This window comes from Rattus norvegicus, chromosome 11 (genome assembly GCF_021556685.1).
Source record: "Rattus norvegicus strain SHRSP/BbbUtx chromosome 11, alternate assembly SHRSP_T2T, whole genome shotgun sequence".
NCBI lineage: Eukaryota > Metazoa > Chordata > Mammalia > Rodentia > Muridae > Rattus > Rattus norvegicus.
Genome location: NC_141544.1, coordinates 81880275 through 81905845, shown reverse-complemented (window position 1 = coordinate 81905845; position 25571 = coordinate 81880275). Strand labels below are relative to the sequence as shown.

At 52.4% G+C, this 25571-nt stretch overlaps 1 protein-coding gene and 2 long non-coding RNA genes across 53 annotated transcripts in view; 1 reads left to right on the top strand and 2 right to left on the bottom strand.

The window, feature by feature from the left end:
- Tnk2 (tyrosine kinase, non-receptor, 2) overlaps window positions 1–14659 on the top strand; it is a 39273-nt gene extending 24614 nt beyond the window's left edge. For 6 of the 50 annotated variants that reach the window (XM_087576139.1, XM_087576128.1, XM_087576125.1 and 3 more), the window contains 12 exon segments: window positions 922–1074; window positions 1525–1802; window positions 2278–2404; window positions 2808–2954; window positions 3041–3135; window positions 7011–7205; window positions 9319–9410; window positions 10011–10055; window positions 10709–12057; window positions 12148–12243; window positions 12398–12525; window positions 13848–14659. In XM_087576139.1, the coding sequence (XP_087432265.1) occupies window positions 922–1074; window positions 1525–1802; window positions 2278–2404; window positions 2808–2954; window positions 3041–3135; window positions 7011–7205; window positions 9319–9410; window positions 10011–10055; window positions 10709–12057; window positions 12148–12243; window positions 12398–12525; window positions 13848–13854 (2712 nt within the window). In that variant the 3' untranslated portion in view covers window positions 13855–14659. 50 annotated transcript variants of the gene reach the window in all.
- Window positions 23–12875, bottom strand: LOC148002635 (uncharacterized). The gene is made up of 3 exons (XR_015633517.1): window positions 12702–12875; window positions 4185–4286; window positions 23–266 (listed from the first exon to the last, which is right to left on the bottom strand). It is a non-coding gene; the product is annotated as an uncharacterized LOC148002635 (long non-coding RNA).
- Window positions 14660–14933: 274 nt separating the features above from the next.
- LOC120095667 (uncharacterized) lies at window positions 14934–23377 on the bottom strand. Of its 2 annotated transcripts, none has more exons than XR_015633519.1 (2): window positions 23234–23377; window positions 14934–15774 (listed from the first exon to the last, which is right to left on the bottom strand). It is a non-coding gene; the product is annotated as an uncharacterized LOC120095667 (long non-coding RNA). The 2 variants fall into 2 exon arrangements; XR_015633518.1 differs by having other exon boundaries at window positions 14934–16625; window positions 23234–23327.
- Window positions 23378–25571: the final 2194 nt, after the last annotated feature.

Here is a 25571-nt window from a genome sequence, read left to right as displayed (position 1 = left end):
GCAGGTTGTAAAAAGCACTCACCTTTTGAGCCATGTTCAGGTTTAACTGAGCACAGTGGTTTTTTTTTTCTTTTTTTCTTTCAAGTCTAAAAATAGTTTGCTTACCGTGAAAGAAGGAAAAGCCAAGGCCTGCAGTTCCCGCTGCCTGGCTGAGGTAGGGAGAGCTGCAGTTGCCTCCCCTCCACCCGAGCCCTGCAGGTGTTTTGTTGAGATACAATTTTGTGCTGGGACAGCATCTTACTGGGTAGACCAGGGTGGCTTTGAACCTGCAATGACAAAGTATTTTCTGTCCCTTTGTCCTTTCCTTCCTCTGTGGTATTGGATTAGCCTTGAAGCAGGTGCTGTACCACTGAGCTGTGTGTCTCCATTGCTAAGATATAAATTTGATTTACATTTTAAGTCATAGCCTTTTTTCTCTTAATTATATTATAATTCCCTAGTGGATAACCACACACAAACACACAGGTCAGGGGTGGGGGATACAGATTATCTTAACTACATTTATGGGCCAGAAGCTCTTCCCAGACAGTACATTAATGATGCTAGTACTCAACAGGATTTGTCAAGCCCTGACCACTCAGCACCCCCTTCTCCAAGGGGGGCTGCTGTTGGAACCTGCAGTTCCATAGATTATGGCCTTATAGTGAAACTGTATTACTGTTCTGTCTTTATATTGCTCCTCTCTTAACTTATTGTCACTGCTAATTCGGGAATTTTCCCAGGAAGAGGAGGCACCCACCTTTAGTCAGGCAGCTGCCATCCGTACGCAGGGCAAGGGGCGCAGTATGTAAACTGATGACATGCTTACCCACTCAGAGGGACAGGTCTGAGACAAGAGTCTTTGCAGAGTTGGAAGGAGCAGTTAGCTCAATGTTGGGGACCATGAAAGGTCTAACTCCCTGAAAATCCTGCGCTGGGCAGGTGAGTGTGGCCGTGAAGTGCCTGAAACCTGATGTGCTGAGCCAGCCCGAGGCCATGGACGACTTCATCCGGGAGGTCAATGCCATGCATTCGCTAGACCACCGAAACCTCATTCGCTTGTACGGTGTGGTGCTCACACCACCCATGAAGATGGTGAGTGCCTGGGTAAGAGGGAGGGTCAGAGAGCACCCTGCAGGGCTGGGCCCCCAGACGCGCTCTTCCTCCTGCCTGCTCTAGTCTCCTGCCACATGTGACAGAGGGGCTTGTTTACTAGGGTACTGCCTGGTACTATCATCTCTAGATTTTCTACTGCTCGTTGGCAAGGAGATGTGCCCATAGGAGTGGCTGGCCCTTGACTTGAGTTGATCTTTGGAGTTCCTTGCCTGGGCCCCTTTGGAGAGCTTTATTCTGAGGCTTAGGTTTGTGAGGTGGCTGAAGGGACAGGATAGGCCTTGAATGTTCATGGTAGCGCTCAACAGGAAGGCCAAAGACGAGCATTGAATATAGCTATGGCAAACCTGCAGGAAGACACTGGAAACTTTGCATCTCAGAGAATGGCAGAGATCTACCCGATTTATCCTCTCTGCCTTCTGTTTGCCTCAGGTGACAGAGCTGGCCCCTCTGGGATCCTTGTTGGACCGGCTACGTAAACACCAAGGTCATTTCCTCTTGGGGACGCTGAGTCGCTATGCCGTGCAGGTGGCTGAGGGCATGGGCTACCTGGAGTCCAAGCGCTTCATTCACCGAGACCTGGCTGCTCGAAATCTGCTTTTGGCCACCCGTGACCTGGTCAAGATTGGGGACTTTGGACTGATGCGAGCTCTGCCCCAGAATGATGACCACTATGTCATGCAAGAACATCGCAAGGTGCCCTTTGCCTGGTGAGGGGCAAGTGTTGCTTGGGGCTCTGTTACCCACCACAGGACTGTCTGCCTTGGCCTGTCCTTACCATTTCTGGGCCTGGGTGCCTTTCATAAGGACTTACATGTTTGCACATCCACCCAAGGAATTCTCAAGGGTTACTGGAAGGCACAGGAATCCAAAGGGCATGTATGTGGTGGGGCATTAAAAGGCTTCCTAGAAGACCTGCTGTTAAGTTTAAAATGTATGGCAAGTAGCCAGGCAAGAGTGGTCAGTAGGCTCTTCTGTGTAGAGCTGGTGGCAGGCTGGAATAGATTGTGCCATATCTTGTTGGCAGTGACTGGTGATATCCATGGTGGTACCTGGCCTGCCTTGGGTCCTGGTTGGGCTGATCCTTTGCTGAGATCATGGAGTCTCCTAGTGCTAGAGGTAGCTAAAGGGTTAACGAGGAGAGGCCCCAAAGAAGCCTTCCCTTTGACCCTCATCTTCTGCCAGGTGTGCCCCTGAGAGCCTGAAGACACGGACTTTCTCCCATGCCAGTGACACCTGGATGTTTGGGGTCACACTGTGGGAGATGTTTACGTATGGCCAGGAGCCCTGGATTGGCCTCAATGGCAGCCAGGTAAGAGGGTCTAAGGGGTAGGTTCTTCCCCATAGGGTGGGCGGGAGTAATCCGTTCCTGGTTCCCAAACTGACCCTGTTGGTACTGGTTCTTTTCTGGTAGACTCCCATCTCGCATGTTGACATGGGATCTCTGAGAGCTTAACAAAAGAGAAGGGAAACCCAGAATGTCCCAGGACAGCATGGGGGTGGAGCACATGGGTGAGAGACGAGTCCCGGGCAGGGCTAGGGCTGGAGTAAAGGTCTGGGGCTCTGGGGCCAGAGCCTTTTGTAGGAGCAGCACTTCTTCATGGTGGGCAGGCATGGCAGGCAGCGTCTTTAGCTGCAGGACAGGTCAGAGGGAAAGTAAGGAGTGAGAGGCGGATGCTCTGCCCCCCTAACCTCTGCACCGCCCTGGCTGGCAGATCCTGCATAAGATTGACAAGGAAGGGGAGCGCCTGCCCCGGCCTGAGGACTGCCCCCAAGACATCTACAATGTCATGGTCCAGTGCTGGGCCCACAAGCCAGAGGACAGACCCACATTTGTGGCCCTTCGGGACTTCCTGCTGGAGGTGAGGGGCAGATCTGCCCAGGGTGGGGGAGTGCGCAGGTGGGGCAGCCCGAGGCTCAGTCCTGGCTGATCTGTTTCTGCCCCCAGGCTCAGCCTACAGACATGCGGGCCCTTCAGGACTTCGAGGAGCCGGACAAGCTGCACATCCAGATGAACGACGTCATTACTGTCATTGAGGGAAGGTAGGCTGTGGGCTACACTGGGATCCGGTCAAGGACAGGGATTGGAGAGGTACGCAGACCTCTTCTGCCTCCAGGAGTCCCATGGCAGCATGCAGGCAGGAGTGGGCAGTGTCGGAGGCGACAGGCCTCACACTGCTGAGGGCTGCTTTGGTGGGATAGCCCCTGCCTAGCCTCAGCCTCACTGCCCTTTGCTCCTGGGCTCTGGCCCTCGCTGTGTGCATATTAGGGCTCCAGAGCCCTGTGCTGAAGATGAGGCTGCGGCCCAGCTTGGCCTCAGAATTGGAGACCAGTGTAGAATTGCTCAGTGTTTCCGATTCTCCTCCTCTGGAGTCTCCAGCGTAGGATTCCCCCAGCACCACTACCCCAAGTTCTTGAGAGAAGTTCTTCTGTAGCTCAGGAGGCCTTAAACTCCTTACCTCCTGCCTTTATCTCTCAAGTACTGGGGCTGCGAGGTGTGAGCTGCCTCGTCCCATGCATAGGAAGGAGTCTGACCGTGTCCCTTGGTGCCGTTCAGACCCCTGCCACCCTCACCCTGCTCTGCTTCATCCTTCGAGCAACTTTCCATCCCTCCTGTTGAACCTCCCAGGGTATCCTAGTCATGGGACCCTCTCCACCCACTCCCAGACCTCCCACCCCACTCCTTTCCCAGCCTTTTCTGGTAAGGACTGCTGTGTGTGTGGCCAGCCTGAAACTCTTAGCTTCCCAGCAGCATCCCTTGAATCAGTTTCCTACCTGCATCCCCCATTTCTAGACCCAGCACTTGCCCTGGCCTCACCCTCTGCTGTCCTTCCCTTCAGTCTTCTGATTCCCCAGAGTGTCTGAGGAACTGGTAGGGACAGGGCATCTCTGCTTTGGGACGGTGGATGAGTGTTGAGGACCAGGAAGAAAAGTTAGGCAGAGGGGGATTCCCTGTACTCCCCTCCTCTGACTCAGAACAGGGTCAGGAAGCCCACAGGGGCCTTCAGTATATCTGTGCGTTGCTGAGGTTGGGCAGTGGGGCGAGTCTCTGCCTGAGTCAGTGGAATGGGCCCTGGGAGTCTTGGATTTACCTGTACCCTTGGTGGCTCCTGTCCATTGCCGCAGGCCAGGGCTTGCTCTCCTGTTGGGCTCACATTCCATTTGTGGAACAAGAGTGATGTTCTAGCAGGTCACTGAGAATGGGAGTTGGAGGAGATAGGAGAAAGAAGAGAATTGTTAGGTAAGGCATGGGAGCAGGAAGGAGCGACATGTGGGTCTGGACCTGAGGGGGGAGGAAGGGGTGTGGGACACAGACACCATACTCTGGAAACAGCCTGAGATAGAAGAGTGGGGGTGGGTGGGAGACCTCCCTGGAGGTTCTTAGCAGAGACTTAAAGCCAGAAGCTGACCTGTAGCCATTCCTACATACAGGAGCCAGAAAACCCTGGATCCAATTCCGTCCTGTGCTCCTCTGGCCCCAAGTCTTTACCAGTCCCATTTCCTGCTCCACTTGGAGCCTATGTTCCCTGGGGGCAACTCAGAGACTTCCTGTGTGTCTCTAGAAGTAGTGCCCTGGGTCACTGAGTGCAAAGCCAGCTGCAGGAGGAGCCAGGGGAGTGGCTCTTCCTGGGAGGTTGTCCTGGGTGCACCCTGTCCTGCCCTTCCGCCCCAGGCTCCTGTTGGCTTCAGCAGCTAATACTGCCACAGCGGATGGTTCAGCTTCTAGAACGCCTTCCTCTGAGGTGCCAGCTCTTACTTGGTCCCTAGAACTGCTCAGGAGGTGGGAGGTGAGAGACACGAGCCCCAGCGGCCTCTGAGCCCTTGGGAGTGGGCCTGTGTGTCTGTGGTTACTAGAGCTTCCTCCACCTTCTCACCCCCGGATTGCTATGTTTGTTTGCCTGCCTGTCTCCATGTCTCCAGGTGCAAAGGCAGTGAGTGTCTTGTTGGATTGGGTTTGTGTGGGACTCTCTTCTCTGGCTCTTGGCTTCCTTATCTCTCATCTCGGGGCCTTGTGTTTTCTCTTTTCGAAACTGTCTTTAGTATATTCCCTGGTCCCAACTCTATGGCTCGGTAGTCCCAGACTCTGAAGGCTCAGTCTACAAGCTCAGTCCTAGGGTTAAGGGCAGATAGAGGACCCCTAGGTTTCCCATGAACTGGATCTAAGGGGCTCTGTCTAGATTGGGAGGTATGCCAAGACATGGTGGCACAATGCCTTTAATTCCAGCCCTTGGAAGGCAGAAACAGCAAGACTTCTGTGAGTTTGAAGCCAGCCTGATGAACAAGATGAATTCCAGGACAGCTAGGATTACATAGAGAGACCCTGTCCACAGAAAAACAAAAACCTAAAAAATAAAAAACGACTTGAAGATCCAAGTGATGACTGGCCTCTCCTGAGGGCCTTATGTGGAGGGCAAGGTGACTGACAGCCCCTTCGTGTGGTTTTCCAGAGTGGTATTGAGTGGGGGCAGAGGTTTTGAAATCCATTGGCAGGTTCTTGGCCTGGCCTGGCGCCTCCACTTCCTGTGGTAGGAGGGGTGGAAGGCATTGAGTCAGTGCCCTCGAAGGGACAAGGTAGGGTTATGTGTGGTGAACAGAATGTTTGGGTAACCTCTCTGCATCTTGGAGTAAATGAGTACCTCAGGAGGTGGGCAGAGTAGAGTCCAGGCCAGCGCCCAGGGAGGTGAGGCTGCCTTTCTGAGGAGCTGCTGGTGCTGGGAGGACAGCCTGGGGCGTGGAGCAGGCGTTACTGCCCTGTGCTTTTCATGGACAGCTCTGTTTGTGTGCTGAGGTCCCTCTGTCTCTCCTTGGAGTGGATCAGCTATTTTCAGATGAGACTTTCCCTTCTCAGGGTGTTGTCCTTTCTCCTTCCTTCCTTCCCTGCCCTTCCTACCCTAAAGGCAGGGAGTAATCACAGGGTGGCTATGTCTGTGGTGGACCGGCAGGCAGCCTTGGGGACCAGAAGGCAGCTGTGGCAGTACACAGCACCTCCCCAGCTCCTCTGGTGTGGCTGTGTTTCCCAGGAGGTCTCCGTCTCTGGGACAGACGGTATGAAGGTGAGGAGGAGACAGGCAGTGTGGGGTGGCTGTGTTCCCAGCAGCATGGCTGTCCCAGAGTCTGCCCATGTCGTCAAGTGTGAGCAGCAGATGCAGGTCAGGGCGTGCGGAGTGTCCAGAGAGCTGTATTCTTTCCCACTTGCTCACTTGCTGTGTGGGCTTCAGCTCGGGCTTACTCTGGGTCAGGTCCAGGCCTGCAGAGTGCAGACTGAGGTCTTCATGGTCCACCCTGCTGGGAATTCTGAGTTTCCCTTCTGGACCCCTTACCGTAAGGCAAGAATAGGCCTCATCCTGAGAAGATGGGGAGGATTGCGGGCCTGCATCACCACAGCTCTGCCCTCAGGTGGTGCAAAGCCCCACAGAAGAAAAGGTTTGTGTGTGTTCCTACATGTTGAAGATCTTCATCCGAGGGCTGGGTAGTAACTGGAGGCCTGGTCCTAACCTCAGGACTCCCTTTGGCTGCTACTGTATCCCTTAAAATTCCTAGAACCCTGCTGAGGAGTAAATCTAGTGGCTGGAAGGAAACAGGTGCTTTGTGAGAGCCCTGGTTTTACAGGCTTAGTTGACCTGAGTACTGGGCCAGCTGCAATCGTTCTGGCTCCTTGTTTCCTTATTTGTAGACTGTAGGGAAAGCTGCTGACTTACCCAGAGGAGCTTAGGCTGAGCAAACAGCCCGGCCCTCTTCAGGGAGTGGCAGGTTATGGTGCTGCTGTTGGGGGAATAGACTGGTCTTGAGATCTTATCTCGAGTGCTTCACCTGCCAAGGTAGTCAGGTGCCATGAGCAGGGACCTTAGTATGAGAAGGTTCTGGGGTCACTTCCGTTCCCCATACCTGGTATTCACCATGATATCTCTGTCACACAGGGCTGAGAACTACTGGTGGCGTGGTCAGAACACACGGACGCTGTGTGTGGGACCCTTCCCTCGAAATGTGGTGACCTCTGTGGCTGGCCTGTCAGCCCAGGACATCAGCCAGCCTCTACAGAATAGCTTCATTCACACAGGGCATGGCGACAGTGACCCCCGCCACTGCTGGGGGTTCCCTGACAGGATCGATGAGTGAGTATCTAGAGTCCTGGGACTGATAACCGCTCTGCACACTGCACACAAGCTCTCATAGGCTGCAAAGATGGGGCTGTCTGTTACTGATGGGGTCAAGGCTGTAAGTGTACTCTGATTTAAAGTGCTCTCAAAGCAGGCAGCACCAGGAGCAGCTGCCAAAAGCCACCCCCAAGTCACTTCCCAAGCTGGGGTGCCAGGAATAGTTAAGGCCTTGTCTTATTGGCAAGTGGGTCCATCATGGAAGCTTTGGGTCTCAGTTTTTCCTAGAGTGGGAAGCTGTTGGGCAGTGAGGTAACCTTTGTCCCTTGGCTGGGGACACCTGCAGTCACCATACTGCATCTTAAAGCTTACACAAACTCCGGTCTCCTAACCCTTGCCTCTGCAGATGCCAGTCCTCCGTCCCTGCACATGCACACGGTTCTTCCTGCCGTAGCTGCTTTTCTCTAGAGTCAGGGTGCCAGTAACAGACATAGATACGAACTTTTCCCATCCCTGGGCTTCTCATTTGTCCTCAGGATCCTTCCTTGGTGTGGCACCCAAGCCACATACGTATATTCCCTTACTGTGTTGTTTCTTCTACGCCACTGTGTATGCCCTCTGCTCTTTTCACTGTGGCTGCCTCCCAACACAGTCTGTGGCAGCTTTCACCTTAGCATAGACATGCAGGTGTCTAGGGAGGTGTGGGTTAGCAGAGATCTGTCTGCCTCTCTCTCTCCCTCTATCTGCACTGCAGCTTCTCAGTCTCACCAGGCTCCTGTGCCTACGCCTGAGCCTTGTCTCTCTCAGCTGCTTTTGTTCCAGAAACTCACATACTAGACAAGAGCAGGACATGGATGTGGCTTGGGACAAAGTGTAGGTGCCAGAGAAAGGCCCTAAGTGTCTTAATTGCTGAGGATGCCCTGGGCGTGGGGAGGCCAGGGCAGTCCTTGCTGGGCCCACGGCATTGTATTCTCACCAGTACAGCCCTGCACATCTATGCAGTTTCCACTGAAGTAAAACCTTGCTGAGGAAACCCAAGGATGAACAACTCATTCTTGCTTGCTAAAAAGTGCCCCCCTTCCCGCCCTCCAGAGGAGACACTTGGGTAGCAGTTCTCTCTGGACACCTGCATCTTCTTCAGGGGGTTCCAGAGTTTAGAGCCCTGAGCATGAGGTCAGCTCTCATCTTGTGAACAGGTCCAGGCAGGAGTGAGCTTACTTCCCAGAACTGGGAGCAGACCTGGAGGGAACTTAGAGAGCAGCTGCCCCTGCCCTGTGCCCAGCGTGCACTGTCTGGGAGGGATCCCTGGCCTCCTTTTGGTGAAGACAGACCACTGGAGTGATCTGGGAGCTAGAGGCAGGCTCTTGTTGGCACTCTGTCCATCCTAGTTAGCCTGTCAGCTCTCCTGCTCGCCCGCCATACTCGGTAGCCCCTTCTCCAGCTGCCTCCTCCTGAGACTATCGTAGAACAGGCCTTTGTTCTCCTATGCCCCACATGCAGAACATCAGGCCTCTGCCTCCCAGGAACCAGGTAAGGCCTGTGAAAGTAGGTGGAGGGCAGGGGAGGCCCTTGCAGCTAGGCCTGCACCCTCTATCCCACCTCCGCTGTGCCTGAGCCAGCCCAACCTCATTCTTCCAGGCTTTAATCAGCCTTGGTGACTTAGGTCCCAGATCCCAGGTACCCGACAGCACAGGAGCTGGGGTGAGGTGGGTCAGGGGCGTGCTGCACAGCTCATCGCCCTCCATTCCTGTGCCTCAGCGAGAAGCCGCCTCCTGCCTACCCTTCTAGGGGCTAACAGCAGATGTCCAGTCTCCAGGGAGGGTCTGTAGAAGAGTATGCCAGCAGGTAGGCGCCTGTCATTGGCTGGGTGCTGTCAGTCCTTGTAATCAATGTACTAGAGCCCGGGAAGGCAAAGGCTTCCCGGCCCGGTTCGGACACTTTCCCCATGGTAGGGATTAGGATCTGTATAGCCCCAGGGATCTGGGGGCCTTGTGACTCAGGTCTGCCACTCAGCCTCCTCTGAGAAACATCGTAGTCTTTTCATTGTAGGGGTGTGTGTATGTGTGTGTGTGTGTCTGCGATAGACGTCTGCATCACCTCCTGACCTGGTTCTCCTGGTTCTCTCTCACAGACTGTACCTGGGAAACCCCATGGACCCCCCTGACCTGCTGAGTGTGGAACTGAGCACCTCGCGACCCACCCAGCATTTAGGACGGATGAAAAGTAAGAGCCCTTCTGTTCCTTGGTGGCCACCCTAGGCCTGCTGTTCTGCTCTGGGGACAGTCGGGTCAGGGCAGCAGGTGGGACAGCTGAGTCCCTGGCTCTGGCTAGGCGTGGGGTAAGAGCAGAGAGGCGGCTGTATCCGCCGAGGAGGGGATCCTTGGGTTGGTCTTGCCCTGGCCCTGTAGCCTCAGCTTCCTCCTCCCTCCTCCCTCCCTCCCTCTTCACCAGGCTCTTCAGATCCTGGCTTCCCTTACTTCCCCCAGTCATGCTCTTCTCTCCCAAGCCAACACCTCGTACCCCACTTTGGGCTCCATCTCAGCCAGTAGTGCCACGGGTCCCCCCACCCCCAGATCCTGTGCCTGTCATTTTGGAACACAGTTGTTCCGTCCCGCCTCCCCATCCCTCCCATCTTCCGTTGGGTTGTGCATTTGCTCACTCCTGTGCATCTCTCTCTCCTTCCCTCTCCCTTCTCCCTCTTTCTCCCTCCCTTTCTCCATCTAAACCCTTCCCTCTGTCTGGCTCTTACCTCCCCACCTCACCCCTGCCTTGCTTGGCCATCCTTCTTCTCTGCCTCCCCTGTCCGCATGGCCTTTCTTACAGGGGAGCCTCCACCTCGCCCACCTCAGCCTGCCATCTTCACTCACAGTAAGTGGGGCTGTTCAGGATGCCTTGGCCCCCGCCCTCTCTCTCCTCTCTCTCCTCTCCTGGAAGGTACAGAGCCCCGGAGGCTGGCTGTGTGGAAGGGGAAGCGGGTGTGTGCTGTGAGCTTGCTCTTGCTGCTAACCCAGCCTGGCATGCCTTCCTTCCTCAGCTCTCCCTCAAAGCCTGGCTTGACCTTGCTCTGCTGTGCCTGGGCCAGCCTCACTGGAGAGGTCATGTCTGGGATGTGGTGGCAGCTATCAGGAGCTCTGTCCTCTGAGGAAAGCTGCTGTTGGCCCGTGTCTGCTGTAATAGTGTGCCACAATAGAGGGGAGGGGAGGGGTTACTAACCAGGAGCAGAGAGCAGGGCTCTTGTGTTAGGAATGGACCTCAGAGACAGGTGTAAGTGGGTGCTGCCTGCTCTAGCTTAGGCAGGATTGGGGGGTCTCTCCGGCCCACATTGAGGTCTGAAGGCAGAGAGGGTTCTGTCCTGTTTAAGTAAGGTCAGGTATGCTCTTGGCAGCAGGCTCACCTAGAGGGGACTTGGCAGGGCATAGTTGGTGGGGACACTTGGCTTTCTTTCTCTCACACATTTACCTCCCTGTTCCCCATTCATATCTGACGCCATCTCTCTGTTGGGATCTCCCTTTTTACCACAGAGCCAACATATGACCCTGTGAGTGAGGACCCAGACCCCCTGTCCAGCGACTTCAAGAGACTTGGCCTGAGGAAGCCAGCCCTGCCCCGAGGGCTCTGGCTGGCAAAGCCCTCAGCCCGGGTGCCAGGCACCAAGGCAGGCCGCAGCAGTGGGGGTGAGGTCACACTCATCGACTTCGGCGAGGAGCCTGTAGCCCCAACCCCATGGCCCTGTGCACCTTCCTTGGCACAGTTGGCCATGGATGCCTGCTCCCTGCTGGACAAGACACCACCACAGAGCCCCACACGGGCACTGCCACGACCTTTACATCCTACACCTGTGGTGGACTGGGACGCTCGCCCGCTGCCCCCGCCCCCTGCCTACGATGATGTGGCCCAAGATGAGGATGACTTCGAGGTGTGCTCTATCAACAGCACCCTAGTGAGTGCAGGCCTCCCTACCGGGCCTAGCCAAGGCGAGACCAATTATGCGTTTGTACCTGAGCAGGCCCAGCTGCCCCCTGCCCTGGAGGATAACCTGTTCCTGCCACCGCAGGGTGGAGGCCAGCCACCCAGCTCAGCCCAGACTGCAGAGATTTTCCAGGCACTGCAGCAGGAGTGTATGCGGCAGCTACAGGTCCCCACTGGCCAGCTGACCCCGTCCCCTACCCCAGGAGGTGATGACAAGCCCCAGGTGCCACCCCGGGTACCTATTCCCCCTCGGCCCACACGTCCACGTGTGGGACTATCTCCAGCTCCCTTAGGTGAGGAAGAGGCAAGTCAGTGGCCTGGACCCTCCTCCCCTCCCCGAGTGCCTCCCCGGGAACCCCTGTCTCCTCAAGGGTCGAGGACCCCAAGCCCCCTAGTACCACCTGGCAGCTCCCCACTACCGCATCGGCTCTCGAGCTCACCTGGAAAGACCATGCCCACCACCCAGAGCTTTGCCTCAGACCCTAAGTACGCCACTCCACAAGTGATCCAGGCTCCTGGCCCACGGGCTGGCCCCTGCATCCTGCCCATTGTCCGTGATGGCAGGAAGGTCAGCAGCACCCACTATTACCTGCTGCCAGAGCGCCCTCCCTACCTCGAGCGCTACCAGCGCTTCCTGAGGGAGGCCCAGAGCCCCGAGGAGCCGGCCGCCCTGCCCGTTCCCCCACTGCTGCCCCCGCCTAGCACTCCAGCCCCTGCCGCCCCCACTGCCACCGTCCGACCTATGCCTCAGGCTGCCCCAGACCCAAAGGCCAACTTCTCCACCAATAACAGCAACCCAGGGGCGCAGCCACCATCCCTGAGGGCCAGTGCACGGCTGCCGCAGAGGGGCTGCCCAGGGGATGGGCAAGAGGCTGCCCGGCCAGCAGACAAAGTCCAGATGGTGAGTGCCAGACCCTCCTCGAGGTGAGGGCAGGTTCTGAGGGACCCAGAGGAATGGGCCCCAGTGGTGCTGATGGGTGGGTGTGCCCAGCTGCAGGCCATGGTGCATGGGGTGACCACAGAGGAGTGCCAGGCGGCCCTGAGGAGCCACAGCTGGAGTATTCAGAGGGCTGCCCAGTATCTGAAGGTACCACCACTTCCTGCCTGCCCTGCCATTCGGGGCCTGAAAACTGGTTCTGCTGTCCCCGACCCTATCCTCTGGCTCTGGACCCTGTGCCCCATCTATTCTGATACCCTTGGCTCCAGTGTGTCTCATGGCAACATCACCCTCTGCCCCTCAGGTGGAGCAGCTCTTTGGGCTGGGTCTTCGGCCACGGGTGGAGTGCCACAAAGTGCTAGAGATGTTCGACTGGAACCTAGAGCAAGCCGGCTGTCACCTTCTGGGGTCCTGTGGCCCTGCCCACCACAAGTGAGCAAGTTACACACTGTGGCCCACCTCCCTCTCCCAGGAGAGCTGTCACCACTGTGGGAAACGCCTACTTATCTCTGAAAGGCCACATGTAGCCAGGGAGTCCCCAGCTGGGAGGAGAGGGCAGGTACAGGGCCCCAGAGGCAGGTGGTTCGGCTGGAAAAGAACCCTCCTACCTATAGACACTTGGTTTTTCTCAGGAATTGATGAACCAAAGAGGCAACTGGGGCCCTTGGGTAAAGGAGGCCAGCATCCTTAGCTCCTCTCCAGCTGCCCAGGTGGTGGTCACGGAGCAGCCATTTACACAAAAAAAATATATATACCTCTGTTGTCACATTTCCGTTTAAAGTGCCAGTTGGTGCTGGGGAGGAGGGTGGTGGCTCAGCCAATGGGATGCGAGCATGGAGCCTGAGTTTGAGTCCTCGGAACCCACGTAGAAGCCGGATGCATGGCTTGCACCTTTGTAATCCACTGCCCTCACGGGCAAGGTGCGAGGCAGGACGGGTTTAGGGCAGCTAGCCTGGCGTCCGGTTGAGAAAAACAGACCTGGTCTCAAGAAGAAAGGCGAGGTCCCCCGATTCCTACACACGTGTGTGGCACATGCATGCCTGCGTCTCACACAGATGCTCACGCTCACCCCACACCTTTGCTTACGTGTTAGTTCTCATGCTTTTCAAAGGAGTAAACAGCCGAAGAAGAGAATCTCATTTCATGTTTACTAAAGGTTTATGTATGTACACACTTACAAAATAAAGCATACAGATTAATATTAATTGAAACATTTACCAAGCCCAAAGGTGGCGAACCAGGCAGGGGTGAGGTCAGTACCCTCTCAGGAGGAAGCAGTGTGGCTGGGCGCCGGGTGGCGGGCACCCAGGGCCTGCCAGTCTGTGCTGCTCTTGTGGCACACACTTGTGCACTGGTCAGCAGCAATGAGGGACACAGTGGGAGAGGGCCGTGGCCTTCAGCACGCTGACTTAGCTCTAGTGTCTGCTGGTGGCTGTCCCTAATCTGTAGTACTATTAAGTCATAGTTAATCAAAAAAGATACTTTAGAATAGGTTCTAAAATTATTGCCTAAAACTTTTTTTTGAAGTTTTTTTTTTTTTTTCCCCTTTCCGGAGCTGAGGACCGAACCCAGGGCCTTGCGCTTCCTAGGCAAGCGCTCTACCACTGAGCTAAATCCCCAACCCCTAAAACTTTTTTTTAATACATCGCATGGTGCCTAAAGGCAGTACCTCCCTATGGTGACCTTGGATTTCCCATTGGTGGCTGTTGATGGATATTGATGGATGAACTTTTTGGTTATTTCCTGTCTTTCAGACGCTGATGGTTGACTGGAGAGCAATGGTCTGCCCTAAGAGAACCTCTTGAACCTGTCTGTGGGACAAGGGTGGGGAGATGCCCTGCCTCAGGCCTGGAGGACCCACAACTGCCTGCGGCTCCCAGTGGACAGTGAGACCCAGGCAGCAGGAGGCTGGGAGCCTCACCTTGCCCACCTCGCTCACCCTCCCAGCGCTGTTCTGCACACCTTGGTTCAGCCCTCAGTGCCCCAACCAAGAGGTGGGAAGTTCCAAGCCTTGTGAAGGCAAGACAGGAAGCTGCCTGGCAGGCCCTGTGTGTGACCTGCCTTTGGCCCCAGACCAAGGCTGGGCTGGTGGCTAGAGTGTGCCCCAGGCTTTCCCTGGGGGATTAGACTGAGAGGAAGCCAGGCTTGACTTGGACAAGAAGGATGTGTTGGCCACACAGAAGGGTGGGCCAGCACCCAACAGGCCCTCCTCAGGACCAGGCCCCTTTCCAGGGAACCCCTGTAGGAATGTGGAGTGTTGGACAGAATGTGACCTGTGGCTTCACTGTGAACTCGGGCTTGGCTGGTCTTAGATCTTGTAGCTGTAAACAGCCTGAAGTGGCTCAGAAACAGAAGAGGCGCCAGGATCTTCTCTGGCAGGGACCAGGGCCCCAGGCCCCGGGTGTGGAGGGAGACCCCAGCGGCACCAGTACTTGTCCTGTTTGATGCCTGTTCCTCCCCTGTGTCCATTTGATGTGTTCCCATCGCCTCTGTTGCCAAAGCTGCTGTCCCAGCCATGGATATCTGCTTCTTCCAGAGAAATAAAGTCTGTTTCTATTTTACGTCACTTCCTGTGCCTGCCTGATCCTTGGCTGTGCCCTCCACTCTCAGGGTACCACCGCTCAGAGAGAGCAACCGTCTGTCACCACCTATATGCAGAGTAAGGAAGTGCAGACCGGGACAGCCTATGCCTGTACCCTTACAGAGCTGGCTCAACTTGCTTCATCTGGTCTGGGACTGTCACAGTCTCTGCCAGCTTCTGTAGAGTAGGACACACTTCAGGAGACAGCCTAGTAGCTCAGTCAGTTGGAGCTAGACCAGAAGCAGATCTCACCCAAGACTTCAGTAGCTACAGTCATTTGTATTTTGTTTCTCTGAATAATGTATTTACATGGTTGTGAATTCAGAAGGTACAGGAGAGTACACAGCATGGCATCCACCTCAGCTGCCTGCCCCCTCCCCTCATCCTCTCTGCCTTTGTTCCTGTGTGTCCCCTTTTAAAAAAAAAAAAAAAACAAGCATTTTTGGAAACTTTCATAGAATTTTGGTTTGGCTCTTTGCCGTCCTTAGCAGTTACAGCCACTGTGGCAGTAATCTGGGTGTGGCTGTTCTCCCTGGCAAGACTGGTGAGGCATTGTGGGTATTGAGCTCTGGGACCATAATGGAGACTGTGAGAGTTGGTCAGCATGTGGTAAGCAGTGCCCTGGCCCCTCCCAGACTTTCCTGCTGGCAACTCATGGTGGGAGTTTTTTGTTTGCATGTCTCTCGTGAGTACGTAGACTGCCAAAGGGAAAGTTGTGGGGCTCAGTGGTTGAAACTGTTTACTGCTCTTGACACCTACGTAGCAGCTCACGATCATCTGTAATTCCATTTGTTCTGACACCTGACTTCTGTGACCGCCACACACATGCAGTGCCCATACATATGTGCAAGCAAAATATCCATACGCATAATCGTATTTTTTTTTAAAAGTAATTTGAGCTGGATGAGACATTGCAGTGGTAGCAGTGCCCTCTGCACAAGCATGGAACCTGGATTCGAACCCTCGGCACCAGTGTAAAGTAAGTGAATAAGAAGCAGGCTAAAGGCAGAGGTGCCCATGCCTGTCTAATCTCAGCACTCAGGGAGCGGAGGCAGGAGGTTCCACATCAGCCTGGGCTGGGCTTCATCATGACAGCCTGTCTGAAAGACAAACAAAAGGGGCCAGTTAGATGACTCAGTAGTTACAGCGTTTACTGTGCAGGCCTGATAACCTGAGTTCAAGTCCTGGAATCCACAGTGGAAGGAGAGGACTGACTCCCAAAATTGTCCTCTGACTTCACATGTGCCTAGACACACACACACACACACACACACACACACACACACACACACACACACCCAGAAAACCAGTCAAGTCACTCATGTTCCCTTTCTGTATGAATTACTTATTAATATCCTTGGTTCTTTTTATTTATTTTTTCTTTTCTTTTTTTTTGGAGCTGGAGACCGAACCCAGGGCCTTGCGCTTGCTAGGTAAGCACTCTACCACTGAGCTAAATCCCCAGCCCCCTTGGTTCTTTTAAAATGTAAGATTATTAATTAGTTTCTTGCCGAGTTTTAGGAAGCTACTAGATCCAGGAAGCCCTTTTGAATCCCACTGATGATATAAACTTTAGAAAGAGAGATAAATCACAGAACGTAGACAGCTGGGATCCTTAAAGCTGTTGGAGGGAGGCGTGGTGCCGCCAGTGAAGGCCGAATTCAAGGACTGCTTACATGACTAGACACTATTTAAAAACAACCCCGCAGAAACACCCAGGGCGTGCTGGGTCACTCAGGTGCTCCAGTGGGCTAGAAGCACAGAAGCTCTGAGGGATGGAGCCTTCAGAGCCAACCAAGCTGCAGTTAAAGGTTCTGGTGGCCTGTGCCCAGTTGGCATGGTCCTGCACAGTCCTGAAACAGCAGCTGCACACTTCGGGCGGATGTCTTCCCAGGCTGACTGACTGCTCTTCGCCCTCTGAAGAGAGGAAATGGTGGCAAGTGGGCAGTGCCTGTGCACAGGAGGGGGAGAGAGAGAGAGAGAGAGAGAGAGAGAGAGAGAGAGAGAGAGAATGTGTGAGTGTGCCTGTGTGTGATTGTCTGTGTATACAGTGTACATGTGTGGTGTGTGTATGCATGAGTGTGTCTGTATATGATGGTGTGTGTGTATGTGTGCGTGAGTGCGTGTGTGTGTGTGTGTGTGTGTGTGTGTGTGTGTGTGTTAGGGGAGGGAGTGTAGGTACCTTCCCATAAATGAGAAAGCTGCCTCAGACCTTGGATCTTAGGAAGCCCATGTCACACTATGCAATGTGTGTGGTCCTTTTGCCATGCAAATCCTAATTATTAATTGCTTTATGATGCCATAAAGAATTATGAAAAGATATATTCTAGTTCAGATGCCTAGAATCTAAAGTTCAGTTCATTTTCTAGATCCCTTACCTTGGAATGGAGGAGACTTGTTTCTTAAAAAAAAAAAAAATCCATTTTTTAAACTCTAAATGGTTGTCATATCATAAATGGGGAAAAAATAAGCTCTGTTAGGCCTGGAGTCTTTTTTTCCCCCTCAGATGTTCTTCATCTCAAAAAAAAAAAAAAAAAAAAAAAAAAAAAAAAAAAAAAAAGCCGTTTAACCCGAACCGGAGAGCCCGTGCAGTGAGTCAAGAATTTATGCTGGTCTTGCTGAGGATCTGAGTTAGGCTCCCCGTGCCACACACAACCGCTTGTGACTCCAGCTCCAGTGGTTCTGAGACACTTCTGGCCTCCCCAGGCACTGCACTCCTGTGTCCGCCCACACACAGACAGGCGTAATCTAAAAGGATAAGTGGGCCTGGTGGCACGCACCTCTCAGTGATCTGGAGGCAGAGGCAGGTGAGTTTGAGCCCAGCCCAGGCTACAGCTTAAGGTCCAGGTCGGTCCAGGGTACCTAGTGAGACTCTTTTTTTTTTTATTTTTTATTTTATTTTATTTATTTATTTATTTATTTATTTTTTTGGTTCTTTTTTTCGGAGCTGGGGACCGAACCCAGGGCCTTGCGCTTCCTAGGCAAGCGCTCTACCACTGAGCTAAATCCCCAGCCCCCCTAGTGAGACTCTTAATAAGTAAACAAAATCTTTAAAAGAAGGAGAGGGCTTGAAAGATGGCAGCATTTCAAAAAGAGCGCTAGCTGCTCGTCCAGAGGACCGGGGTTCAGTTCTAAGCGACCGCGTGACAACTCTACCATCTGTAACTCCAGTTCTAGGGCATCTGATTCTCTTCTGGCCTCTGTGGGCATGAGGGAGACACATGGCACACGGACGAAGGTTGCGGGTAAAACCTCCAGACACATAAGATAATGGAACCAGCGCCGTCTAGCCTTCTGATTCTCTGGAAGGGAAGAGAGGCTTTATCGGAGAGGATAGCTGTGGGCACTAGAGCTCAGTAAGGCTGAGAGAACATGACGTCTAGTGCACAGGCCACCCACTACGAAGCTACCAGTTCCTTCACATCAGTAGCTTAACATCAAACACCAGGCCCTCTGCCCCAGTCTCTGCCCTGCTCTCATTCGGCCTTAACACACGAGCAAGCCCCACCCACCTCACCCAGCTTTTGGCAACAGAATGATTTTGTTGTTGTTTGGTTTTGGTTTTTGTTACACTCAGAGATATCTTACAGATCAATTTTTAACTCCATTTAAGAAGACTTAAAAAGGGGTTGGGGATTTAGCTCAGTGGTAGAGCGCTTGCCTAGCAAGCGCAAGGCCCTGGGTTCGGTCCCCAGCTCCGAAAAATAGAAAAGAAAAAAAAAATAAGACTTAAAACAAACAAACAAACAAACAAAAAAACCCCAATGCTGTGTGAGCGGCCAACATGTAAGAATCTGTTGCAGAGAATGTATTTCAGAAGGCTTTTGCAGGGGTAGGACTCTGTGTGTGTGTGTGTGTGTGTGTGTGTGTGTGTGTGTCTGTGGTGCGTGTCTGTGGGGTGTGTGTGTCTGTGGGGTGTGTTTGTGTGTGGTGTGTGGTGTGTGGTGTGTGTGTGTGTGTCTGTGGGGTGTGTGTGTGTGTGTGTCTGTTGTGTGGTGTGTGTGTGTGTGTGTGTGTGTGTGTGTGTGTGTGTGTTGGAATCAGGAAAGCAGTGCACTGTTCTTGCTTGTGTTTCCTAGACTCCAGGCCTTCCTGCTGGTTTTTGCTGGCTCAACCTGCCAGCTCTTGCGATGTCACTGTGCATAGCAGAAGCTGATTCGGGTTTACCAAGCTGGGAATAAACTCAGGATTTGTTGGGCAATCTGTCAGCCCTGTTGACAGAACACAAGCTGAAGAGACAGTCTGTGCCCCTAGGAAAGAGTGACATCACCATCATGGCAAAATGGCAAATGCTCTGTGTCACTGTGTACCCAGGGCGGTGGCTCCCCAGAAGGATTCTGCTGCCTTGCTAGATAAGAAAAATGCCAGGAAAGTGACAGGGGTGGCAGTGTTTCAGTGGTTAGCTGCTAGTGGGACTGGCTTGCTCCAGAGCCCATTCTCTTACTGTTTGGGAGGTCGAAGAATGGTTCTCATGTCCTGGTGACTAACAGGCCTGCATTCTGAATGCTGGGTTCCTTTCGTTCTGTAGATGGAGGTGGAGGAAGCTCTCCTTAGGCTGGATCGATCCACTTAACAGTAGCCAGTGTGGCCAGAGTTAACAAAAATCTAGCACGGGCTCCCTTGCACTTTGGAGGCAAAGGGTGTTTTTGTTTTTGTTTTTCTTTTCTTTTTTTCCGGAGCTGGGGACAGAACTCAGGGCCTTGCGCTTGCTAGGCAAGCGCTCTACCACTGAGCTAAATCCCCAACCCCGCAAAGGGTGTTTTTTGTTTGTTTGTTTTTTGTTTTTTTTTCTTTTTTTCGGAGCTGGGGACCAAACCCAGGGCCTTGCACTCGCTAGTCAAGCGCTCTACCGCTGAGCTAAATCCCCAACCCCGCAAAGGGTGTTTTTAATCTGAAACAGTTTAGCTTTTGCGGAACTTTGAGCTTGGAGAAAGGCTCCTCTGGCTCCTGGATACAGCAGTTCTCAAAAGCTGTCCGGGGGTTGCTAGCTGCCGCAGGCTCAAATGGTGAGGTCTTTCCTTAAATGTATTCCGCTTCTAAAACGTCTCTGAAGCAGGTCTGCCTGCTTTCGTAAGTAGTGGTAGTATTAGGTAGTGCCTTTGCTCCCAGGGCCTTATATTTGGATACATCAAGGATTACTTGAATGATACTTGAAGCCGACCTTCAGAACCCGAGCACTTGCACTTTTGTGTCAACAGCGCCACCTATCGGTAAATTGAGACACTACACATTTGAGTTAAATTTGAGAGCGGAGGAGGGCTAAGTTGAAGTCATTTCCTGCAAACCATTTAAGAATCTAAACCCAGGCTGGAGAGTTGGCTCAATGGTTGAGAGCACTGACTGCTCCCTCAGAGGTCATGAGTTCAAATCCCAGCAGCCACATGGTGGCTCACAACCGTCTGTAATGGGATCTGGTGTCCTCTTCTGGTGTGTCTGAGAATAGCTACAGTGTACTTACTCATAGATAATAAATAAATAAAGCCTGCAGCCCCACTGACTCAGGTTGCTGAGGCAGGGAGAGTTGTTTAAATGTCCTATGTGTATCCCTGATGACTCTATTCTCCTGCATCAGCCTCCCAAGGGCCGAGATTAGGGACATGTGGGTAAGGATTTACCATTGTTATCACTTGAATTTGTTCAGTTCAATGCAAAACTCCAGCTCTACCATTAGCTCCCAATGTCCTCAGGCCCTGGTGGCCCCTGATTTGCTTTCTGTACCTAGGATTTTTTTTTCTACATTAAGCACGTTGTTATAAGTAGAGTCATGGCGTATCCATCCTCCCTTGGGTTAGTGTCTCCTTAAAGGCTGTCTTAGTGTTTCTATTGCTACTATAAAACACCAGCACTAAAAGGGATCTGTGGAGGAAAGGGTTAACTCAGTTTACAGTTCCAATCCCAGTCCCCATGAAGGGAAGATGCAGAAGCCATGGAGAGACACTATTTCCTGACTTGCCCAGCTTGCTTTTCTCTTTTTTTTTTTTTTTTCCCCCGGGGCTGGGGACCGAACCCAGGACCTTGCGCTTCCTAGGTAAGCGCTCTACCACTGAGCCAAATCCCCAACCCCCCAGCTTGCTTTTTTACACACCCCAGGATCAGCAGCCCGGGGGAGGCAGCACTCACAGTGAGCTGGGCCCACTTACGTCATTCATTAGTAAAGTGAAGGCCAGACAGGCTTGCCTACCAGCCAATTGCATAGGGGCATTTTCTCAACTGAGGCTCTCTCTTCCCAAATGACTCTAAGATGTGTCAAATTGTCATAAAAAACTAGCTAGCACAAGCCAGGCAGGCTGGCACATGCTTTTAATCCCAGCACTCAGAAGGCAGAGGCAGGTGAGTTCGAACTCTTGAGTTTGAGGCCAGCCTGGTCTACATAGAGAGTACTGGGACAGCCAGAGCTGCACAGTGAGACCACCCTTCTCAACGACTCCTCCCCCTGCCCCTCCCCACTCCGCCCCAAGGAAGCAAAAACCTACGTAATAGCTTGGGTCAGAATTCCCTTCCTTTAAAGGCTGAATTATACCCCCCCCCCCCGAATGTATATGCTACATTTCTCTGCCATATCTCTGTGGCTGGCGAGTGCAATGCTGCCGTGGGCACGAGGGTACTAGTTTCAAGGCTTCTTCTTTCAACTCCATGGGGTATGTGCCTAGTCGCAGGGTTGCTGGGCCACAGGGTAATTTCACACACGTGCCCGCAGTACACAAGCATCCCTCCTCCTCCTCCTCCTCCCTGCCAGGTGGATTACTGTCTGCAGGTGAGTGGCATCACACTGTGGCTCTGGCTCCCCAGGAAGCAGCTATTAGTCACATCCCCACAGAAACATTGACTAAGTTCTTTGCCTGTTCTTTTCCTCAGACCGTTTGCTGTCCTTGTAAGCCTTGTGGACCTCCTGGCCAGGACTCTCATCTCTCTCCTTCTGTCCAGTGTGAGTGGCAGGCCCAGCTCTCTCCCCACACCAGCACTTTCTGTCCACATTTTCCCTTCCGAGTGGAGTGTTACCAACCTACCCATTGTCTGCCCCTCCTCCTCACCCTCCAGCAGGGCTTTTCGTTCTCTAAAAATGCTACCTTCCCTGTCATCTTCCTCACTGCTCCTCTAAGCTTCGGCTGCCTGTCCCACACAGGCACTATTCCCTTCCTAGTGGTTCTGTCTAGCTGTGATCTTCCTCCGGGGTGGTGGGGGCTCCCCAGCTCTTCCCGGCTCATGGCAAATGAGGGGAAATCTCCATGCACGCGAATCTTGAGTTATGCCTAGTCGAGAGCTCCAATGAGGTGTGTAGGGACAGAAACCTGGACACCATAATCTCGGAATGAACGGATCCTCAGAGATGAGGGTGTTAGAACAGCCAGCCGGGACACAGGGACACGGGGACACGCAGAAGCACCCCTGCAGTTCTAGAGAGAAGATCTGGATCTTAATCCTAGGTGCTGTGAAGGGTGTAGACTGGAGATTTTCTCTATTTGATTTCATCCCTCCTCAGTCCCCATGTCCTCCGCTGTAACTTTCTTCCTCTTTCCTCTATGGCCTAGAATAAGGTCATCCTATGTAAGGGATACAGCCTATGGTGGCCACTAGGAGCACTGAGCATCCCCTCACCAGGGGGGTCCAGGCCTCCTGACTCCACTACACACCTCCCTCACCTCAGAGAACCTCAAACTTCAATCTGGCCAAGCTCATGCGGGAGTAGCAGAGGACTGCTGAGGTGCGCCCCCTAGAGGAGGTAGAAAAGCATTGTCAGGCAAAACGGGGCGAACCTGAGCTTTGGGAAAGTTAGAGCTGGGAGGTCCTGGATCTCCCAGAGTGGGCAGTCTGATAATTAGGTTCGGTCTAACCACAGCCTATAGCAGAGTGTGTGCGTCTATTTTTCTTGTCTCAAGCGCATCGCTCCCGTTTGGAACACTTCTCATTTCTACTTCCTTCCTCTATTAGTTTTAAAATGCAAATATGTTATTATCCACGCATTCATTGATAAACTCACTAAAAATGAATCCCACCAAGTGAGCTCCCTGCTCCGGCTGTCACTTGGCATTGTGCTAGGAGTTGGGGCGGCGACCAGACACCAAGGATGGATTAAAGTAAGATGATTACTGCCCACCCCCACTCCCCCGAAATAAAAGATGGCTCCTTACCCCAAATAAAACATTTCCTTCGTTAAGAAGCTTCTAGAACAGAAAAATAGGTTCTTCAGCTTATTTCTAGTTCTGACCCTTGAATACAAACCATTGTTTATTGAACTGCTGTTTCTATCTTCGTGTGTGTGTGTGTGTGTGTGTGTGTGTGTGTGTGTGTGCGTACACTCGTGTGCTCATAAACAGCCTGTGCTATTGGTCATTTGTAGGTAGTTCTTGTTTTCCTTGTTTTATTTTCAGTGCCAAACATAACTGTGTTAAATCAGCTGCTCTTTAACCAGCATCTCTCTGAGGTTAGTATGTTATCTGGCGTGCATGTCTAAAATCAACTGGTGGGAGAAGGCTCTCGGGGCAGCTCCCCATCTCTTGTCATGTTGCCCCACGTCCCTTTCCCCCACTAAAGGCCTTGACTTACAGATAGATGACTTACAGAGCCAGGGTCCCATCTTTGCTCCTTGGGTGCAAGCTCTTCTGGTCTTTAAAGTCATGGAACCATTAATTCCTCAGCCTGAAGGGGTGGGGTGGTAAGAAGGGCTGGTGTGCTGCCAGTGGCTAACTTCTGTTTCTCCCTCTCCCAGTCAGAGGCCTTTTGTGCTGCTCTACAAGCAGAGGGTATGATGTAAGAGAGGGAGAGCCAGGCTCAGAGACTGTAGTGCCAGGACAAAGCCCCCACCCAGGCCTTCAAACCTACACACCCCTTGCCAGTGAAATCGTCATTTTGACTGTTTTATTTTTTTCCACTTCTAAATTGTCCATTTGTGGGTCTTGTTTTTGTTTGGATACAGGGTTTCTCTGGGTAGTTTTAGCTGTCCTGGAACTCACTCTGCCTCCCAAGTGCCACCACCCAGTAGTTGTTAATTTTCCACTGGGATGGGTGCTCTGGTCTGTTTTTCGGGCAGTATCAGACATTGCACCAGCCACACACACTCCGCTCCTTTGAGACCACAGAACGCAGCGTCTTTGCTGTTTCTCAGTGATCATCGGCTGCTTGGAGTTTGTAATCGTCCGTGCGGTGAGCGCTGTTCCTCATAAGCATGTAGCACAAAGAAACAGGTGTGTTTAAGGCCGTTTCAGAAGGTTTTGGGACTTCCGTCCTAATCCACAGACATGATTAATTGAATAATCTTTTTAAAGATTTACTTTATGTATATAAGTAGCTGTCTTCAGACACACCAGAAGAGGGCATTGGATCCCCATTACAGATGGTTGTGAGCCACCATGTGGTTGCTGGGAATTGAACTCAGGACCTTTAGAACAGCAGTCAGTGCTCTTAACTGCTAAGCCATCTCTCCAGCCCTGAACAATTTTTTAACCACTGGACCAGCTCTCCAGCCTAACCTGAACAATTTTTAATAAAATGAAACGCAAGCGAATAATTTGAACATCAGTGCCAAAAATCAGACCCAGTAAAGACATAGCAAAGGATCCCTATCTACTGAGGAAGGACAGTGAAGACATTGAAAGTCTTCACTTATTACTGTTAGCATTTTAAGATTTATCTATTTTATTTTATGTGCCTGAGTGAGTGTTTTGCTGGCTTTTGTGCAGCATGCGTATCCTATGTGTGCCTGGGGAGGCCAGGAGAGGAATTCAGCTCCCTTCGAACTAGAGTTATTCGTGCTTGTGAGCTGCCGTGCTCTAGAAGAACAGAGAACACCACACACACACACACACACACACCATACATACCTCACACACACACACACCATACATACCTCACACACACACACACACACCATACATACCTCACACACACACACTACACACACTACACACACCACACACATACCACACACACACACACATACCACATACCACACACACACATACCACATACCACACACATACAAACACACACACCACACCACATACCACACACACACACACATACACATACACACACCACACACACACACCACACACCACACTACACACACCATACACACACACCACACTACACACACACACATACACACCACATACCCATACCACACACCACACACACACACCACACATACACACACAACACACACAAAACACACACAACACACATAACACACACACATACACACACCACACACACAAACAAACACACACACCACACCACACACACTACACACACACACACACCACACATACACATACAAACACACCACATACCCATACCACACACCACACACACACACACCACACATACACACACACAACAGACACACACAAAACACACACAACACACATACCACACACACACATCCACACACCACACACACCACACACACAAACATACACACACACCACACACATACCACACATACACACACACACCACATACAACACACCACACACACATACCACACACACACAACCACACACACATACAAACACACACACCACACCACATACCACACACACACACATACACATACACACACCACACACACACACACCACACTACACACACCATAAACACACACCACACTACACACACCACACACCACACACACACATACACACACACATACACACCACACTACACACACCATACACACACACCACACTACACACACCACACACCACACACACACATACACACACACATACACACCACATACCCATACCACACACCACACACACACCACACATACACACACACAACACACACACACAAAACACACACAACACACATACCACACACACATACACACACCACACACACCACACACACACCACACACACACACACACACCACACATACACACACATACACA